Source organism: Antennarius striatus, chromosome 1, assembly GCF_040054535.1.
Source record: "Antennarius striatus isolate MH-2024 chromosome 1, ASM4005453v1, whole genome shotgun sequence".
NCBI classification, from domain to species: Eukaryota; Metazoa; Chordata; class Actinopteri; order Lophiiformes; family Antennariidae; genus Antennarius; species Antennarius striatus.
The window spans coordinates 3,234,947-3,253,983 of NC_090776.1; the positions used below are offsets into that span (position 1 = coordinate 3,234,947).

The window sequence follows — 19,037 nt, forward strand, 5'->3', positions numbered from 1 at the left end:
TTGTTATATCCCAGTGTATATACATATGTATTCATACATACAGTGTGCCCCCGAGCAATCGCGTATTAACAATTGCGACTCCACTTCATCGCGGATTTTTGGTCGGCAGTCACGTGATACAGTACGTGCATTCTACTGGCTGACGGCATCCGAATGTGCGTTCATTCCGCCAGTCTCGGACTTTCATGAGACACAAACGTGCTTTAAACAGTCAACAAGAGTGTGGGAAAAGGTAAACGTTTAAATTACAAAATGATAAGATAAATAGATCGCGATCTCGATCGCGGATTCCTCAATCGCGTGTGGTTCCTGGAACTCATTGACCTCAAAGACCGATTACTGGATTTTCCGTTTGCTTGCCGTCTGTCTGATTCATCTGTCTGTAGGACTGATTACGCGATGCCTGACCCCTGCCTGTCCAATGAAACCCTTTTTTGAGACTTGACCAGCCTGCTTCCCTGTCGTGCTTTTGGGTTCCCCTTTCCAGTCATGTTCGAGTTGTGACAGAAACCCTAGCCCTAATCCTAACCCCCTAACCCTAACCCTAAATCTAACCCTAACCCCAAACCCCTCACCTCTTAATTTCCTCTGAATTGCTAAAGTATACTTAACTACCAAATTTAAGAAAATTAACACCAACCCTAACCCTAAATGTAACTGTAATCCAATTCCCCAACCCTAAACCTAACTCCTAATCCTGACCCTAACAACAACCCTAATCCTTACCATAAACCTAACCCTAATCCTAACCCCCTAACCCTAAACCTACCCAAACCCCAGCACCAATCCTAACCCTAATCCTGAAGCCTTCATCTCTATTTTAAAGTGTTTCCATAAAGAACTGAATTTATCAATCAATTAATGATGAAATAAAAATTTTATATATTCATAAATCAATTAAATATCACTCCTCCTACAAAAGTAGTGCAGGAAATCCAGTCTGCTAAGATCCAGGATCTGACCCGGTACAGGTCTGTCCTCTCGTGAACATTTGGAGACATTTTTCACCAGAAAAGGTTTCAGTTGAAGAAGGAGATGACCTCTGACCTCTGAAGTTGTTGCACCATATGACCTAAACATGAGGTCCAAACGTGGCCAATGAAGGAAAACATATAAAACATGCCTGGAACCTTTTGCTGTTCTTGATAGACCTGAACCCTCTGGGTTCAATTCAGGTCCACTACACCAGTCAGACATGGGGCTGCCATGTGAGGGGAGCAGGTGATTGGGCTGAGGTGGTGGAGTTACCTGAAGGCGGGGCAGCAGACGCTCAGGACAGCCGACATTTCATTGGCAGAAGGTCAGCCTCCAGAAGGTATGACAGGCAATGAGGAGCCAGCTCAGAGAGAAATGAGGTCCAGTCTCAGACCACCAGCTGGATGGGTCCACTGGACACAAAGGACACAGACGTCCACCAGCTGATCACTGGAGCTCAGCAATCACATGTTTAACCACCTATAACACCTATAACACCTAATATATAACCTGTGATGGACTGGAACATTTTTACATTTGCTTTTATGCTCTTAAAAACTTTTTGACATAAGTGGTGACATAATATGTGTTCTCACCTGTTAGACAAGGTTGACCCTACATGATCTCACTGTACAGGCCCCTCTGCATCTCTTTGACCTAGAGATCTCCTTATACACTGATGACATACTGGTATATGTTTTAATCCCTGTGTCTCCTGGAAACTCTTGGGTCATGTGGTCAGATTTGTTGGTTCAAACCTTCAGGAAATGTTCCCATCAATTAAAGCAAATTCTACTGGACTCCATTGATCATTGCTGTTTGGGTCCCATTCTTCTCCCAACAGACGATTTTAGGACTGACTAGAGGTGTGTGTGTGTGTGTGTGTGTGTGTGTGTGTGTGTGTGTGTGTGTGTGTGTGTGTGTGTGTGTGTGTGTGTGTGTGTGTGTGTGTGTGTGTGTGTGTGTGTGTGTGTGTGTGTGTGTGTGTGTGTGTGTCAATGAGTCACTGACTCTCTTGTTCTCTCCTGACTGATCAGCAGATGGCATTGACAAATGATGAATAGGTCAGACATGGTACTCTCCTTACACACACACACACACACACACACACACACACACACACACACACACACACACACACGCTCATGGACACACACAAAGACAAACACACCAAACAGCAGCCCTCTTGGTGTCATCACTCTTGTCCTACAAGACTCATCACACCCCGGTGGCATGGGAGAGTGAGCGCATCAAACCCCAGAAGAACAGCCCTCCTCGCTTCACTGGGGCCAAGAGGCGGCACAAAGGCATCAGACAGAGGAAGAGAGCGAGGAAGAGGAGATTCCTTACATAGCTTCCATTTGTATTCACGGCTGCCATCAGGGAAACGAAGGTATCCCCAGATATCCCATCCCTCCTCATCCTTTCATCTGGCATTCAAAGACAACCCCTTCTTCTTTGGGCTTATTGAAATGCCGCCACCTGTAACTGGATGCAGTCCTCAACCACACACACACACACACACACACACACGCACACACACACACACACACACACGCGCGCGCGCCAACCAAGAGGGATGAGTAAATGAAAGGAGGTCAGAAAGGTTCATGTCAGCTCTGACACAAGACATTATCCAGGAAGCAGGAAACCATCTGGAGAAACCCAAACCCGAAAGACACAAAAGTGGTGGTCAGGGTTCAGAGACCAGAACCCTCCGGTCCTCAGAAACCCAGAACAGATGACAAGAACCCTCTGGTCCTCAGAAACCCCGAAAAGTCCGTAATCCTCTGGTCCTCTGATACCCGGATCAGACCAGAACCATCTGACACAGAACAGATCAGAACCCTCTGGTTTTTAAAACCCAGAAAAGTCCAGAACCCTCTAGTCCTCAGAACCTGGACAGCGTTTTTACTTATTCCGGAAACCACACAACACCAAGACATCAGGTTTCAGCCAATCACAAGGTGTAACCTGATGTTATATGAATGAAATGATCGTTAACTCTACAGAGGATTCAGATCTAACCTACAGGAAGTCCAAACATCCAGAACCAAGAGTCTGAACCATGATCAGAACTTCTAGTGTTTGTGGGCGACTCTGTCTACCTCAATCTGTCCCCCTGACATGTTGGACCACCTGCTGGACAGGTTCTGCTGTTTAGTCTGAACACTATGACACTCATGATCACCTGACCCAGACTCTGTGAAAAACAGAACATGAAGAGTTAAACACGCATTAGAACATGGAGAACCAGAATTTGGAATGAACAGACTCTGTGTTAGTAATTTAAAAGTAAAAGAACCTCGAAAGATGAATTATGTTATAACGTGATTTCAGGACTGAGTGATCTTAATATGGTCAATCTCTCTGGACACGATATTTGTTTTAATCTCAATTATTTATCTCACAGTTGATGGCATTGGGAGTGATGGAAGTGATTGGGTTAATGGGAGTGTTGGGAGTGATGGAAGTGATTGGAGTAATGGGAGTGTTGGGAGTGATGGAAGTGATGGAAGTGATGAAGAAACCCTAACATCTACACACATGTTTAGTCCTCTGCCTCCTGTAGTTTAATGATGACCTTGCTAGTTATAATCTCAGTCTTTTATTTACCATTAGAGGAATAACTAACCAGGCCTCCCGGTTGTGTTGGGGATAAATCCACATCCTAACACTAACCCACAGTCCCTAACACTAACCCACAGTCCCTAACACTAACACTAACCTACAGTCCCTAACACTAACACTAACCCACAGTCCCTAACACTAACCTACAGTCCCTAACACTAACCCACAGTCCCTAACACTAACCCACAGCCCCTAACACTAACACTAACCCACAGTCCCTAACACTAACCTACAGTCCCTAACACTAACCCACAGTCCCTAACACTAACCCACAGTCCCTAACACTAACCTACAGTCCCTAACACTAACCCACAGTCCCTAACACTAACCCACAGCCCCTAACACTAACACTAACCCACAGTCCCTAACACTAACCCACAGTCCCTAACACTAACCTACAGTCCCTAACACTAACCCACAGTCCCTAACACTAACCCACAGTCCCTAACACTAACCTACAGTCCCTAACACTAACCCACAGTCCCCAACACTAACCCACAGCCCCTAACACTAACCCACAGTCCCTAACACTAACCTACAGTCCCTAACACTAACCCACAGTCCCCAACACTAACCCACAGTCCCTAACACTAACCCACAGTCCCTAACACTAACCCACAGTCCCTAACACTAACCCACAGTGCCTAACACTAACCTACAGCCCCTAACACTAACCCACAGCCCCTAACACTAACCTACAGTCCCTAACACTAACCCACAGTCCCTAACACTAACCTAAAGTCCCTAACACTAACCCACAGTCCTTAACACTAACCTACAGTCCCTAGCACTAACCTACAGTCCCTAACACTAACCCACAGCCCCTAACACTAACCTACAGTCCCTAACACTAACCCACAGTCCCTAACACTAACCTACAGTCCCTAACACTAACCCAAAGTCCCTAACACTAACCTACAGTCCCTAACACTAACCTACAGTCCCTAACACTAACCCACAGTCCTTAACACTAACCTACAGTCCCTAGCACTAACCTACAGTCCCTAACACTAACCCACAGCCCCTAACACTAACCTACAGTCCCTAACACTAACCTACAGTCCCTAACACTAACCCACAGTCCCTAACACTAACCTACAGTCCCTAACACTAACCCAAAGTCCCTAACACTAACCCACAGTCCCTGGCGACCCGGTTCTGTCTTCCGTCTCTCTGTGGTCTCGTCCCTGGGGGAGTGTCAGCACTGAGGTGGTAAATTACTGTCTTAAAGTGGTGATGGAGTGGAGCCCCGCTGATATCCTGACACACACACACACACACACACACACACACACACTGGGCCCCCTGCTGACAGTGAGACAACAATGGCCCGCCTCTCCGCTGGTTTTCACTGACATGCTATTTCCCTTCAGCTGTTTGAAGAATTGTTCCCCTCCATTTTCTCAAGATGTCTGATTGACGTTCCTGCAGGAACAGAAAGCTCACGTCTCACTGCAGCAGAAGAAGAGGCCAGATGTCAGGAGGACCCTGAAAGCCTTTCATTAAGTGTCATTTACTTCTGTGGATGCTGCAGCATTAACCGCTAACCCATGCTAATAAATGTCCTGAAAACCAACATGCGTTAATAATGAGATGCTTTTATTTTTAACACATGGAGTCAATGAGTTTAGACTGATGACAGATTTTATTCAGTTCTAGGGTGCACAGGTGAACTTCAGCTTAAGCCGTTAATTGTTTTGCAGGAGACACGCTACTTGCGGTTTTTTTCAGTCGAAATCGAGCAAGCGCTTACCAATACTTCAAATACTTTTTCTAAACTCTTAACACAGACTCATACCTAGAAAGCACAATTGACCAAATGGTTAATTTTCTTCTCAAAAACACATTTTGTTAAATAAACACTAGCTCTGCATTTAAAAATAGAATACATCCCCCCAAAACCCAACAACAACAAAAAGCCCAGAAAAAACAGGGGGCAGGGGGCTTACATACGAAAACACAAAATTACTGTCTCTAATCTCTACGATCTCTGATATCATCCAAGGCGATGCACCTGGAATAGAACCGCTCGCTGTGCTGGATCCACCCTTGCTAATGATCTGTGTGTCAATGGGGGGGGGCTGTGACTCAGTGGTAGAGCGGGTCATCCAATGTTCCAAGACTGGCCCAAAAATACCTGGATTGTGAGCTGACAGTGGGAGGTGTCAGCTCACATCCGGAGCACTGCCGACACGCCCTTGAGCAAGGCGCCGTCACCCTTACAAGTTGCTCATTTAGGTGCACCATAAAGGAGTTGCTCGCCACTCTACCTCCCCCTGTATGCGTACAGGACCCCTGTGTGTGTCGTGTTCAGGGCCTGTTCACACTAATATATGCATGTATGAATTACTAAGACTAGAGTGTGCCACTAATTTCCCTTTTGGGATTAATTGAGTATATAAAATTTTAAAAAGTAAAAATTGAAACAAAATATTCAGTTGTTTGTTTATCAGCTATTGTTTTTGAACTGATATCACTGCAGAAGCAGAGGTTTTTATACTGTATCTAAGGTTTGGAATATTGTTGTTGCTATTTTGGGATGTTGTGTGTTAACACAAATGCCTCCATTTCATTAGGTCGTCTTGGTCTTAACGAGGGTGTCTGCGTGGGTTCTCTCTGGGTGCTCGAGCTTCCTCCCACCTCCAGAAACATTGAGATGAGGTGGACTGGTCACACCAAACTGTCTGTAGGTGTTGGTTCTTCCTGTGGATAAACGTCTGGCGATGAGATGATGACGATGACGACATGACCCTGGTGTGGAAGAAACCTCTGAAATAACGTCTGCTGCAGCAAAGATGAAGAACAATTGGTTGTTTTCTCTTTGTGTGATTGTAAGGACGGTCGGTGTCGTACTTGTACCCCGGAGTCCTGGGGGTAACACTCCCAACCCCACGTCGGTGACATTAAAATGAGCAGTTTTAGAATTACTGTGACTTTAACAGATTTGTAATGAATGGAACTAATGAAAGAAACCCCCCCTTACCCCCCACTCACCCCAAATCAGCGTTTTCATGGGAAAACTAACACCTCAGTTTGTCTTTCCTTTCTCCGCTCTGCTCCATAAAGGAGCGGGAGCCGAGCGACCTTAATGGCGGCGCTGCTCTGTTTGATCCCCACGCCGCGCCGTCTTCATTCAGCCCGTGTGGACGGGGATCAGTGGAGTGGACCGCCCGTCTGCCCACAGGGACAAAAGTCCTCCTGCTAATTGCTGCCACATCAAATGAAGAGGGACATCCCAGAGACGAGGACCCGGACAGACAGACAGACATAGAGCAGAGAAGAGGGTCCCTTTCAGCTGCTGGTGGTTTTACTCATTAGTTCTCACTTATTGTTCATCAGCTGATCAATTATGTCCTTTTCTTTATTATGTAACTTCATAAACGTGAATTCCTTTACAGTTACACATAAAATAAGAGCCCAAAGAAATAAAAGTTCCAGCCTCAGAGTATCTGCCTTCCGTTCACAGATGAAGACCATTCGTTAAGGAGCGTTAGCATCAGTGGTAATGATCCAACATCGGTTTGGTAGCATGTCTGTAAAATGTAAAGAACATAAACACAAACAGACAGCAACTGGAATGTACACGGTTAAATTAGAAGACTAAAGCAGCTCTCCGCAAACACTGGATTTAGTCAATGGGCTTGAAGCTGGTGGATGAATGAATGGATGAGGAAACGGCATATTTAATCATCCCAACGCAGTACAATCCAGATTAGGGGCATAAATATTTTAATAATTTATAATAAAGAAAAATAACGTTTAAACCCTGTATTTATGTTGTTCTTCTTCATCCCAGATGAGTTTGTGGAGCGTTAGAGACAGATTGGCCCGGCGTGTCAACGGTCTGCAGACAGTAGCCGACTGAGTGCCTGTTTGAATGGCTGCACCCTCATTGTCCTGCAGCCACCAGCAAGATCAGTGGACCAGGACCCTGGGACAAAGGGCTTGGAGCCCAACCTCTGTGTGTATGTGTGTGTGTGTGTGTGTGTGTGTGTGTGTGTGTGTGTGTGTGTGTGTGTATGTGTGTGTTGTGCTGTCACGGCCCAGTGATATAAGTGTCTCTGGTCTCCGGCCGGGTTGCTGCACCACAGACAGAAAGTGAGAAACATGGTCCTAAAATGGCTCAGACTAGATCGTCCTTTAAGCATTCAGATGCAGAGTTCATTTTTACGCCAAGAAAGTAGTGCATCCCTGGGGTGCACTTCAAAAAAATGTTTTGTGCATCCCAACATGACGTTTATGCATCCCAAAAGTAATATCAGAATATACGGTAGAAGTGTATGCAAGGATTGAGTTTCACCAATAGTACAATAGAGAAACTAAACAAACTGTTATTTTGAATGTTTTTATTAATAACGTCATAACTGTAGAAAAAAAGGGGTAAAATTATATATTAGTTTATCAAAATGTTAATGTCATTTAAAAAAACAGTTTTAGAAATAAAGAAAGTTGTAATACATTTTTTTCCACTTTTGCTTTTCACTCAATAGTTTTCTTTGTCTTTAATTCATATATTCTCCTGTGGACACTGCGCCAAGCTGACGGAGCCTTCTCCACACACATTTCAGTAATATCTGTCAGTAGTAGGTCTCTTTTTCTTCATTCATCTTTTATTGTTTTTATGCAAGAAAGCACTCATTTCTCCAACTTTTGCATCTTTTTCGGAGGCATGATGATAATCAATCAATCAACCTTAGTTTGTATAGCGCTTATTCACATCAGCACACATTTCAAAGGGCTTTAACACACAGAAACCCAACAAGACTCTCGAATTATAAGCGACAGCTAATGGTTGCTCTGGAGGGTTTAACTAACTCCTCAGTCTCACTGCAGTGTGTAATACGAGCAGATGTCGTGTTGCCGTTTGGTCGAATCACGCAGGTGAATCTCATGACGAGACACTTGCGCGAGATCAAAACATAATTCCTGGTTCGAAATATAAGTGGAGAAATGGAAAAATTGTGAATATTTTTGTTGAATAGAAGTGCATTTAAAGCTTGCGTCCCAGGGGTGCACGCTGTTTGACGATTGTGCGACCCTGTCAAAAAATATGCGTCAAAGACGTAAGGATGCACGCAAACGAGAACACTGAAGATGGTCACTGCTCATCTTCTGCGTCACTTCCTAACCCCCGCACCACCACCACCACCAACTCCACCGCCGCCGCTTCACCCCATTCTCCCACCCGGCCGTTCTTTAATTCAACTTAAGCATTCCTGTTTTCCAATTGTCCTGCCTTTGTGTGGCGGCGGGTCTTTGTTGGGGCGGTGGGGTGGTGTTGTTTCAAAGTGTGTATTGATGTGCAGCCTCCATATGATGTTGGAGCTTGTTGTCAGAGGTCACAACCTGTTGGTGTTCCGGCGTGACCTGAGCGAGGCTCTCATCTTGATACACGCCACCGGGTCACGCTAGGCCTGCAAAAGCAACAAGGCAAACAGATCTCCTGGACTTGAGCTCATCCATCAAGCGCACCTTAGGACTGTATCAGCCAAGCATGCAGCACTGTCACTCACTGGTAAGTAAGCTGTTGGTGGCAGGAAGCAGGGTCACAGAAGGGCCTGCTGTAAATCAGTTGGTTAGCGCGGTGGTTTCCAACCTGGGGGTTGGGAACCACCGCGCTAACCAACTGGGTTACAGCAGCTGTTTGATGCAGAACAACATCTAGAGCAAAGAACAAAAACCACCTGCAAGAGAAAGTTCATTCATTAAGAACCCCTCTGATTCATCTACTACACTGTAGAGATGTTTCACAATTAACCCAATCATGTTGGACCAAAAAGACGCGTCAACAACTCTAAGAAAAGACCTGGTTTCTGGCCTGACAACCCGTCCTAGATCTGCACCCTGACCTGGATCCTCCTCAGAATCAGATCAGCTCCAGTTCCTCCCCACAATCCAGTCTGTCCAAAACCGTTGGGAGTCGATCATTAAAGTGTTATCTAGCAGACGTGCTGCTCGCTAACAACCACCCAGACGAGCCTCTTTCCGTCCCACTGGATCCCACCGCCGTCGTGGTTTCCGTCTGTGTCCACTCTCATTCTCATCTCATCAGGAATTAGATCGATTTAGGGTCAGTCTGTCATTACTGCCAAGACCGGCTCATCCCAAACTGACCTCTGACCTCTGACTTCCTACAACCAATCAAGAGATTTCTACTGACTTCCTCCTCCTCCTTAGTTCTGTGGTCAGGAGCAATGAAATGTTTTATTAATGGTGGCGGAATCCGTTCATCTGTCTGTCTGTCTATCATTTTACAAACAGTGGAAGTGAAATTGGGAATGAAACATAGCCACATATTTCTGGTAATTTCCGGCAGTGTGTGTGTATGTGTGTGGGGGTGGGGGTGTGGGGGTTGGGGAGGGGTAGTACAGCAGGCGATCACAGGGAGGGTGAGGTGAGGATTAGAAGGCAACAATGAGTTAAATGTTTCCCCTCCTGAAAACGTGGAGGCAAAAGCATCCAGCAGTGTCCATAATTTGTCTGGAGTAATTGAGTGTGTGTGTGTGTGTGTGTGTGTGTGTGTGTGTGTGTGTGTAGACGTGGGGCTTAGGCCCTGGTGAAGGGGCTCTCCAGAGAGCGTGGAGGACCCTCGCTGTCAGACAGGAATCTGAAGAGACCTCCCAGGAGCCTCCAGGAGCTTCCAGACCTCCAGGCCTGAGCAGCAGAGGACAGCTGAGGCAGGGACACGTCAGGGACCCCCATATGTGGCCCCTATGTCAGTTCACGTGTTCAACACAGACACGGAGAGACACCCCAAAGTGACATTTACCTGATGATATAAACGTCTGATCTGAGGTCCATGTCTGGACCTTTTATTCTCCAACAGGAAAATAATTTATATTTAAAATGAAAAGCAACCATAGATCGTTTGGAGACGCTGAAGACTGGGCCTAGAACCAGCAACCAGTCAATGTGAGCTGACATTTTAGGTGATGTACTGCTATCTAGTGGTCACACTCCACACTTGGTGCATGGGCAGAGGACCGCTGCACCTTCAGACCCTGAGCCTCTCAGCAGTGTGGGTCAGATCACACCATCAGAACATTGTTCGGTTCGTTGGGGCTTCATGTCCCACAATGCATCTGTTCGTGTTCAGTCTCACAGACACCAAACCTCCTCCAAGCAGCATGTAGGACCCAAGTTGTTTGTTTGTTGGCTTTGTCGTTGTTGTTTTATATTGCATGTTTGCATCCAAAAAGGGGCGTGGTCACAATGTAGGACTAGTCCACAATGATTCAGACCACTGAGCCGAACGCAAAAGGAGGACAGCCTACACCAAATTCACATTTTAAGCAGTGTTTGTGTGTGTGTGTGTGTGTGTGTGTTTAAACATAACGGCTTGCATGCCTCAAGGCCAAATATCCCACACATCACTTCAGATGTTGTTATTAAATATTAATAGCAAAACTTGATTCTAAACAATTACTATCTTGTTCTACTCTTATTAAACAAAATCTACTGATTATTTCCGAAGAAATTAAGGGAAAGGTTGAAACACAAACTCTTTTAAAAATCACATTAATAGCAAAATGAGGTCTTAAAATGTCCCTAAATGTTTGAATATCTTCACACGTGATCTTCAGCTGTAGGTCATGTGACCTGATCAGCCTGACGGGCAACGTCAGAACTAGTCCTCCGCTAACCTGATGATTGCTGATCAATGTTCCATTGTAACTCAGTGAATGACAATGATAAGGCTCAGTGATGCTACGCAGCTAATCATAGCACTGACAGTCCGGCATTTGCGCCCTGCTATACGCGCCATGCAGGTTAGTTAGCTAATGACAGTGCGACGCAAATGTTAACCCTTTATAATGTCGAAACTAAGGGGCAGCGACACATTCACTCACCAAGCCAAAGGCAAAAAGAAATGAGGTTCTTTTAAGATGGAATGGCTGCCATACTATTTGCAAATTGTAATTTCAAGAAAAAATAATTAAAAAAAAAAAAGTCAAAGTAAGAAGGAGATGAAGCCATTAACCTGGACAAAGTGTAAAACCATGTGAAAAATAAGGTGAAATTTAAGTCAGATTAATGCATATTCTAGTGACATTTAAGATTTTTAACTTGTGAATATTAATCATTAAATGCTGTTACTACTAGATAATTTATGGGTAGTAGAAATGCAAATAAAAAAATTAGATATTTTACAAAGTTACAGGAATTTACACTGTATCTCAAGCAACAGCACACGTCATTGTGCGAAATGTGAATGAACCCGGGCCGCAACTGGACCTCACCGGCCAAAGCAGGACCCTCACATATAACATACTACACATGTCATGAAGAACAAGATTTTTGTCTTTTTCATTTCAAGTGGGCCTAATCCATTGGATTAAAAGTAAACAAATGAAAATTGCTGCTGTAATTTGATTTCTTTAATAAGCCAACAAGTGTGATACTGGTGTGTGACCACATCTGATGTTGCTCACAGTGGTGCTCAGGTTGTGTGTTTGCCCAGACACATGAAACATTAGAGGGAACACTAATGCTGAGTCATCAATCAGTCCCGTTATAGGTCACATCCCGCTCTAATGAACAATAATAATGCGTCACGTGACTGCACCTGCATGTTCGACGTCCTGTACGTGTGCGTACAGGACGTGCTACGTGTTCCTTATGCTCCGGTATGTTTTTTGGTTTCTGGAATGAAACTCTGTAACCTCTGAAGAAATGTTGTCGTTTGGTCTGAACCAATCAGGTTAGAGAAACCTGCTGTTTGTGTTTGCTCAACCTATCACAGCCATGCCCTTCACCTCCGTATTCTGTGTCATTGTACATCATAATTATGTTGAGCATAACATTATGAAACACACACACACACACACAGGTTCTTTTGAAGTTATCGGTTTGCTTTGTCTCTCACCTGTCAGATAACCTTTGACCTCTGTGCCACAGGCGGAGGTTACCCAGGTTCAGGTTTACTGTGGTCACGTCAGGATATGCAGCACAGCTACATATGTGACCTACATTACACGGAGTGACATGCATGACAATTGTTCCAGCAGATATTTATGGATGTTCCTGTGAGAATGTTCAAAGTGTTGTGTGTTGTTTCCACACACAGCGTTCTGCTGTCGGCGTGTCCCAGTGAGCGGGACACGCCTCTAGACCTCCTGCACGATGATTTAACCATCGTCATGTGTGCAGCAGCTCCTCGGCCCCGGGCGGCGCGCGACCCAACAGGAAGTGAACACACGGGCACAAATGCCTCGGAGCCCCCTAGCCGTGATGCTGCGTCAGCAGGACGTGGGTCCAACATGTGCCGCTCGTCTGTGGTCCAGACCCCACAATGGAAGGAGAGGCTTCAAAGGGAGGAAGACCTACGCAAGCCCGTGGGATGTCTGGCTCTCCAGAGGGTCAGCCAGGGGTCGGGGGATGAAGAGTCTGAGGAGGATGTCAACAACAACTACAACAACAATCAACACACACCCAACACCCACCCAACATAAACCCAACACACACTCAACATACACCCAACATGCACCCATCACGCACCCAATACACATCCAACACAGACCCAACACACACCCAGTACACACACTCAAACGTGAAGGCTTGTCTCTGGAGCACCAATTATTGGTTCTATTCCCTTGAGGGTTAGTGGTATGACTCACGTTACACCTGTTCCAGACCGCTGATACTTTCTCCAACACACACTTTCTCCAACATACACATAAAGCATAAAGAGTCCAATCGACACTGGACAAGCAGAAAGTCTTCCTCAGAGTGTAACGTTAATCTACCAGTTCAAGTTCAAGATCAAGATCAGTCCATTCCACGACCAGCTGCTGCACATTAACCTACTTATTAAAGGGGGCCCATCCATCCAGAATAAAGCGTTTGACCCCTCCCCTCAGGCCGGAGGACATCCAGTCCAGAACAACAAGCAGCTTCTTCCCAGATGCTGTGATCCTGAGGACCCCAGGCCTCAAAGGTCTCACACGACTCCTGCCATGACCATGCTGCTCTGTTTTCAACTACATTTATTTATCAGAGATATGACTTGGGGTCAGTACGGACCCTGTCCAGGTTCCTCCAGTGAGATGGGTGGAACCTGGACAGGCAGCCATCCTCCTGACGGACCACTGGCCTCATGGATCCAACCTGAAGAAACTTCAGGGGTGTTTAAAAGTAGTGTGATGAAGCTGCTGAATGGACCTGCTTCAGTTCTGTTGACTTCCTAATCTTTCTGTCATGTGGGACCAAACTCCACCACAACAGGATTCAGGAGAACCCTCCAGCCTGGGCTTTCTGGTCATACTAGACCTCCAGCCAGTCTCCCCTTCAGCTGTCCAACTGAATGCACTCTTCAGGCAACACAAATTCAGTTCCTTATAGTTTTTGCTATAATTTTAGTAGTTGTGCACACGCCTTGTGGCTAGTAAAAAAAAAATGGCAAAGCAAAATTATTTTGCAGATTAATTTCTCAGTTTCAGGAAAATATCACAATGAGTCTCTTTCAACAGGATGAAACGAGACAACTTGGTGGACATTACTGGTTTTGTCTTGTTCACACTGATGCTAACTTTAGTTTACTAATGCTGAAGATGTCCCACGGATTGAAGACCACTTCAATTTTGTCTGGATCAGTCTCAGAGCTACATTTTGACATATAGACTCTTGTCTTACGGCGTCCTCTGCTGGACAGAAGACGGATTTCAATTTACCTCCAACAGGATCCAAAGGCCAAGGCTAAAATCTGTACTGTCCAGTGTTATGAAGTGGATTTGACCTTATTAACTCTTGATTTAACTTTAGTAAACTTTTTTTCATAAACTCTTCAAATCCATAAAAAACCCCGACTTCTTTGAAGCAGTGAAACACAATGGACGAAAAAAGCTAAATGACAAATTGTGTGATTAAAAACAATCTAATAATGAAACTACTCCTTATCCCACTTGGAATCCTACTTGAAAAAGTTAGATTAATAGAAATATGCCTGTAAATAGTGTATTTGTATGACTCTCCAGGTCAGATTGTGTCTTCTATTAGAGGAATGAGGAGCGATCAGGGTCACAGCAGAACAGCTCATTCATTTCTGTGACTTTATCAAATTCAAAGCCATAAAACATTAAAAACTCACATTATTAAGTCATTATCGACACATCCTCTCTTGTTATATTTATTACTGCAGTCGTTACTGTTTTTGTTTGTTTAAAGTGTGTGTATTTATGTATAGAAGGAAGTTACTTGATTTATGTGTTTCTATCCATCTAGCAGCTAGCACCTAGAATCCAGCAGCTAACACCTAGCATCCAGCTGCTAGCAGATAACACATAGAATCCAGCAGCTAACACTTAGCATCCAGCTGCTAGCAGATAGCAACTAGAATCCAGCAGCTAACACTTAGCATCCAGCTGCTAGCAGATAACACCTAGCTTCCAGCAGCTAACACTTCGCATCCAGCAGCTAGCACATAACACCTAGCTTTCAGCAGCTAACACCTAGCATCCAGCAGCTAACACTTCGCATCCAGCTGCTAGCAGATAACACCTGGCATCCAGCAGCAAACACCTAGCATCCAGCTGCTAGCAGATAACACATAGAATCCAGCAGCTAACATCTAGCATCCAGCTGCTAGCAGATAACACATAGAATCCAGCAGCTAACACTTAGCATCCAGCTGCTAGCAGATAGCAACTAGAATCCAGCAGCTAACACTTAGCATCCAGCTGCTAGCACATAACACCTAGCTTTCAGCAGCTAACACCTAGCATCCAGCAGCTAACACTTTGCATCCAGCTGCTAGCAGATAACACCTAGCATCCAGCAGCAAACACCTAGCATCCAGCTGCTAGCAGGTAACACCAAGCTTCTAGCAGCTAACACCTAGCATCCAGCTGCTAGCAGATAACACCTAGCATCCAGCAGCTAACACTTCGCATCCAGCTGCTAGCAGGTAACACCAAGCATCCAGCAGCTAACACCTAGCAGGCAGCGATTAGCAGCTAACACCTAGCTTGTAGCTGGTAGCAGCTAACACCTAGCTTGCAGCAGCTAGCTGCTAGCAGCGAGTCAAGCAGCGGACGTCCGGCTGTCCGGTTCCGGGGGAACAGCCGTCCTCCAGGCCGCTGGGGGCAGCACGTCCGTGATGGCACCGGAAGTAGATCTAGTGGCTACCGGAAACTGACGGAAACCAACGACGAGCGTCGACGCGAGCAGACAGCAGTGAGTGAAGCGGGGGACGTCCCGGAGGTCCAGCAGCGGGGTCAGAACCGGGGAGGATGGCGGGCGGGTCCGGACAGGAAGACATGTTCGACAGCATCTTCATGTCGGCCGAAAGGTGAGCTTCCGCCAGTGTACCGGCGCGAGCCGCTCACTTCCGGTCTGACGTGACACCGAACCGTTGTTTCCTGGTCTGGGGCTGCGTTTATTCATTATGTTCGTTTTAAATATAGTCGTTTTAAACCTCGAACCGAATGATGACGGTGGACTTCTCTGACTTTACCGTGTCAGGTGAGGTCAGGTGTGCGTTAACGTGGTCGGAGAGAATGATCTCCACGTTTGTTTACCGAGTAAACAACAACACAATGAACGGAGCGTCAGGAACGTTCTGGACCGGCCCGCAATGAACACCTGCTGACGTCACGTGACTGACATGAACACGTCCACGTCCTTCAGGAAAGGGTCAGGTGTGATGGAAGAAAGGAAATGAAATGAAAGGCCAGAGGGACAGCACGTGTTAGAGGTTCTGGAGATGGTTTGGACGTGTCCAGAGGAGAGATAGTGAATATATTGGTAGAAGGAGAAGAAGATAATCAGTAAACAAGGTGGCGTCCCTCCAATCAGATCGTTAGAACGTTTGAAACCCCTTCGTGGAATGAAGGTCTGGATGTCTGGTGACGTCAGAGGTCGTAGGTTCACGTCCCTGGTGTAGGCCACATTTTGTTAGATGGCGGTTGGTTGACGTTTGTGGGCTGTAAACTGATTGGTTGTGTCGTGTGTTTTTGTTTGTGTTCAGGTTCCGGGGGGAGGGCTACCGGGAGGGGTTCGAGCGCGGGACCAACCGGGGGCTGCAGGACGGCCGCAGACATGGGGCCTCTCACGGGGCCAAGCTGTCCACTGAGGTGAGTCATATCTGCTCCCACTTTGGTTCCCCTCTGAACTTTGGGGGTTTCATCATTAGCGGCGTGGTTAGCCTGTTAGCAGATGAAGGTGGCTGCTGTTGACTTGTGTCCTCTGACCTACAGATCTCCTTCTACTACGGCTTTGGCACCACATGGAAGTGTCTTCTCCAACACAAGACGGACCTCAAGTCCAGGTTGGTTTCCTCCAGAGTCGTCATCCATCCCAGTTTTCAGTTGTTAATGTAGCATCATGCTAAAGATCCAGTTTTTGTAGTTTTGGTTGTGTTGTGTCTTTTTGTTTGTGTTCAGGTTCCGGGGGGAGGGCTACTGGTAGGGGTTTGAGCGCAGGACCTTAGTTGGGATTGTTAACAATCCCAACTAAGGAGTTGTTTATATCTCTAAGTGTTGGTTCACTGGTGCTTGTGGTCCTGACCCAGGAGTTGTGGGTCAGGTTTAGGGTTACGACACTTTAGTGAAGGTCTCCATCAGTAGGATAACAAGAAGTTGAATTTGGTTCAGAACCATCCACTGGTGATGTTCTGGTTTGATGTTGTTCTGCGTTCCACCAGGAAGAGGCTGAAGGCCGTGGAGTCGCTCCTGGGTTTGATCCAGAGCTCCCCTCATGACGACCCGTACTCCGAGAAGCTTCGAGAGGACATGGAGAAACTTCGGGCCAAGTTCAGACAGGTACTCCACTCAGCTAGCATCGCTAACTAGCGGATGTAGACAGGCGTCGGCGGATGGCCCAGCCCTAACCAATCAGGCTGGGTTAGACTAACCAGGTGACCCGTGTCCTTCAGGTGTGCTCCATGCTGAATGTTCCCACGGACTTCAAGGACTACATCAAGACCTCTGAGGGGACGTCATTCTGAGTCCGGCCCGATGGATATGAGGCACAGGCGCACTCCCTGAGCTGTCGTGAGCTGGCGGCGCCCATGTTGGTCTCCCAGGAGTCATTACTCTCAGGGAGCATCAGGTGACCTGCTGTGTCCGTCACTTCCTGCAATGTGTTCGTTTCAAGAAACATTTGCACTGGGCGGACACTGGTACTGTTGCCGAGCAACCAATCGCTTCAGTTTGACGTCATCATTATTAATCGTGCTGATCCCGTTTGGTACAGAAGAAGAGTTTACAGGACTTTGTGGTGCGTTCAGGTTCATCAGAGACAGAAGGAGGTTATTGGTTTAATCCCGTTGACCACTTCACCCCATTGGTTGATTCCCCAAAGTACTACAGTTCTACACTACACTAAACTAGTAGAACAGTGTGGGTGTGCAAACTCAGCTGATCCTATGTGGTCAGTCGTGGAATTCCTCCACCAGTCGGTTCGCTGGGGAGTCCAGTGAACAATAAGCCGGAAGTTGTTTTTAACGTGACAACCAGCTAACAAATGTTAGAGTGTTTGGGTTCAAGACCCAATGGATCTGTTTCAGGTGAGGAAGGGGTTTTTGGTTTGAAAGCAGGCCTCTGATGGTCACTTTGTTCTGTAGTTGGTTCCTGAGTTTTGATCTCAATAAAGTTTGCTTCACTCTAACGTGTGTCTGTTCTGACATCCTTGTGTTCTTACTGGGTGTGTGCTGATGCCTGAAGCTGCCTAATGTTCTCTGGGCTGTAGTGTTTTCAGAGGTCCATGATAGATGTGGAGTTTTTCCACGGTAACCCCACGGTAAGAGAAGGTTCCAGGTTGTTCTGGGTCACTTGGTTGTGTAATGAGGGGATTTAATGCATTGACATGGTGGGAGTAGCTCTGAAGTGCACTGGCGTTGGGGCGGGAGTGTACCCCGCCACGGGTGTTGCTGGGTTAAACTCCAGCAACACCCATGAAAGCGGAGGAGACAGTCCAGAAGACGAACTAATGAATGAACACGGTGGGGTGACCTGTAGTACCCCTAGCTACCACTAGAGGGCGCTGTGTGGGGCAGCTCAAGGATGAAATGAATTTATGAACAGTTTAATTCTGAGAAGGTCTGAAGGAAAGAACAGGTGTTCTATACTAGATCATGTTCTATATTAATCCATATATTTAGTTTGCAGCTAATCCTTCTATTCCATTTATGCCGTCAGACCCACCAGAAAACAAACGTCAGAGAATTGATGTTATATAATTACACCAAAGATTGTAAAGTTGGTTCTGTTATAAATAAAATCTCAGCTGAGAAGAAAATTTGTGAACTAGTAAAGACTAAAGAGTTCCTGCAGCGACAGTAAAACCAGTTATTACACGTCCGATAACAGATTTAACGTGAGTAGAATAAAATAGCCTCTAAACTCTTATAAAAATACAACGCTACAGTTTATAGATCATAGATTTAAGCAGCATTTTGAGTTTAGTCAGAGATTAAAAGATGGTAAAACTCTTAG

The 19,037-nt window shown here is 45.9% G+C and overlaps 1 protein-coding gene across 1 annotated transcript; it reads left to right on the plus strand.

Moving 5' to 3' along the window:
* Positions 1-15,733: 15,733 nt before the first annotated feature.
* On the plus strand, positions 15,734-18,204 carry lto1 (LTO1 maturation factor of ABCE1). The gene is made up of 5 exons (XM_068313224.1): positions 15,734-15,892; positions 16,571-16,676; positions 16,800-16,870; positions 17,246-17,363; positions 17,477-18,204. The coding sequence occupies exons 1-5, from the start codon at positions 15,834-15,836 to the stop codon at positions 17,546-17,548; spliced, it is 426 nt and encodes a 141-aa protein (XP_068169325.1). The 5' UTR covers positions 15,734-15,833; the 3' UTR covers positions 17,549-18,204.
* The last annotated feature ends 833 nt before the right edge of the window (positions 18,205-19,037 follow it).

Coding starts and splice junctions, on each gene's coding strand:
- lto1 (XM_068313224.1), top strand. CDS start 15,834: ATGGCGGGCGGGTCCGGACAGGAAGACATGTTCGACAGCATCTTCATG. Junction 16,677..16,799: donor GGGCCAAGCTGTCCACTGAG/GTGAGTCATATC, acceptor TCTGACCTACAG/ATCTCCTTCTACTACGGCTT. Junction 17,364..17,476: donor TTCGGGCCAAGTTCAGACAG/GTACTCCACTCA, acceptor CGTGTCCTTCAG/GTGTGCTCCATGCTGAATGT.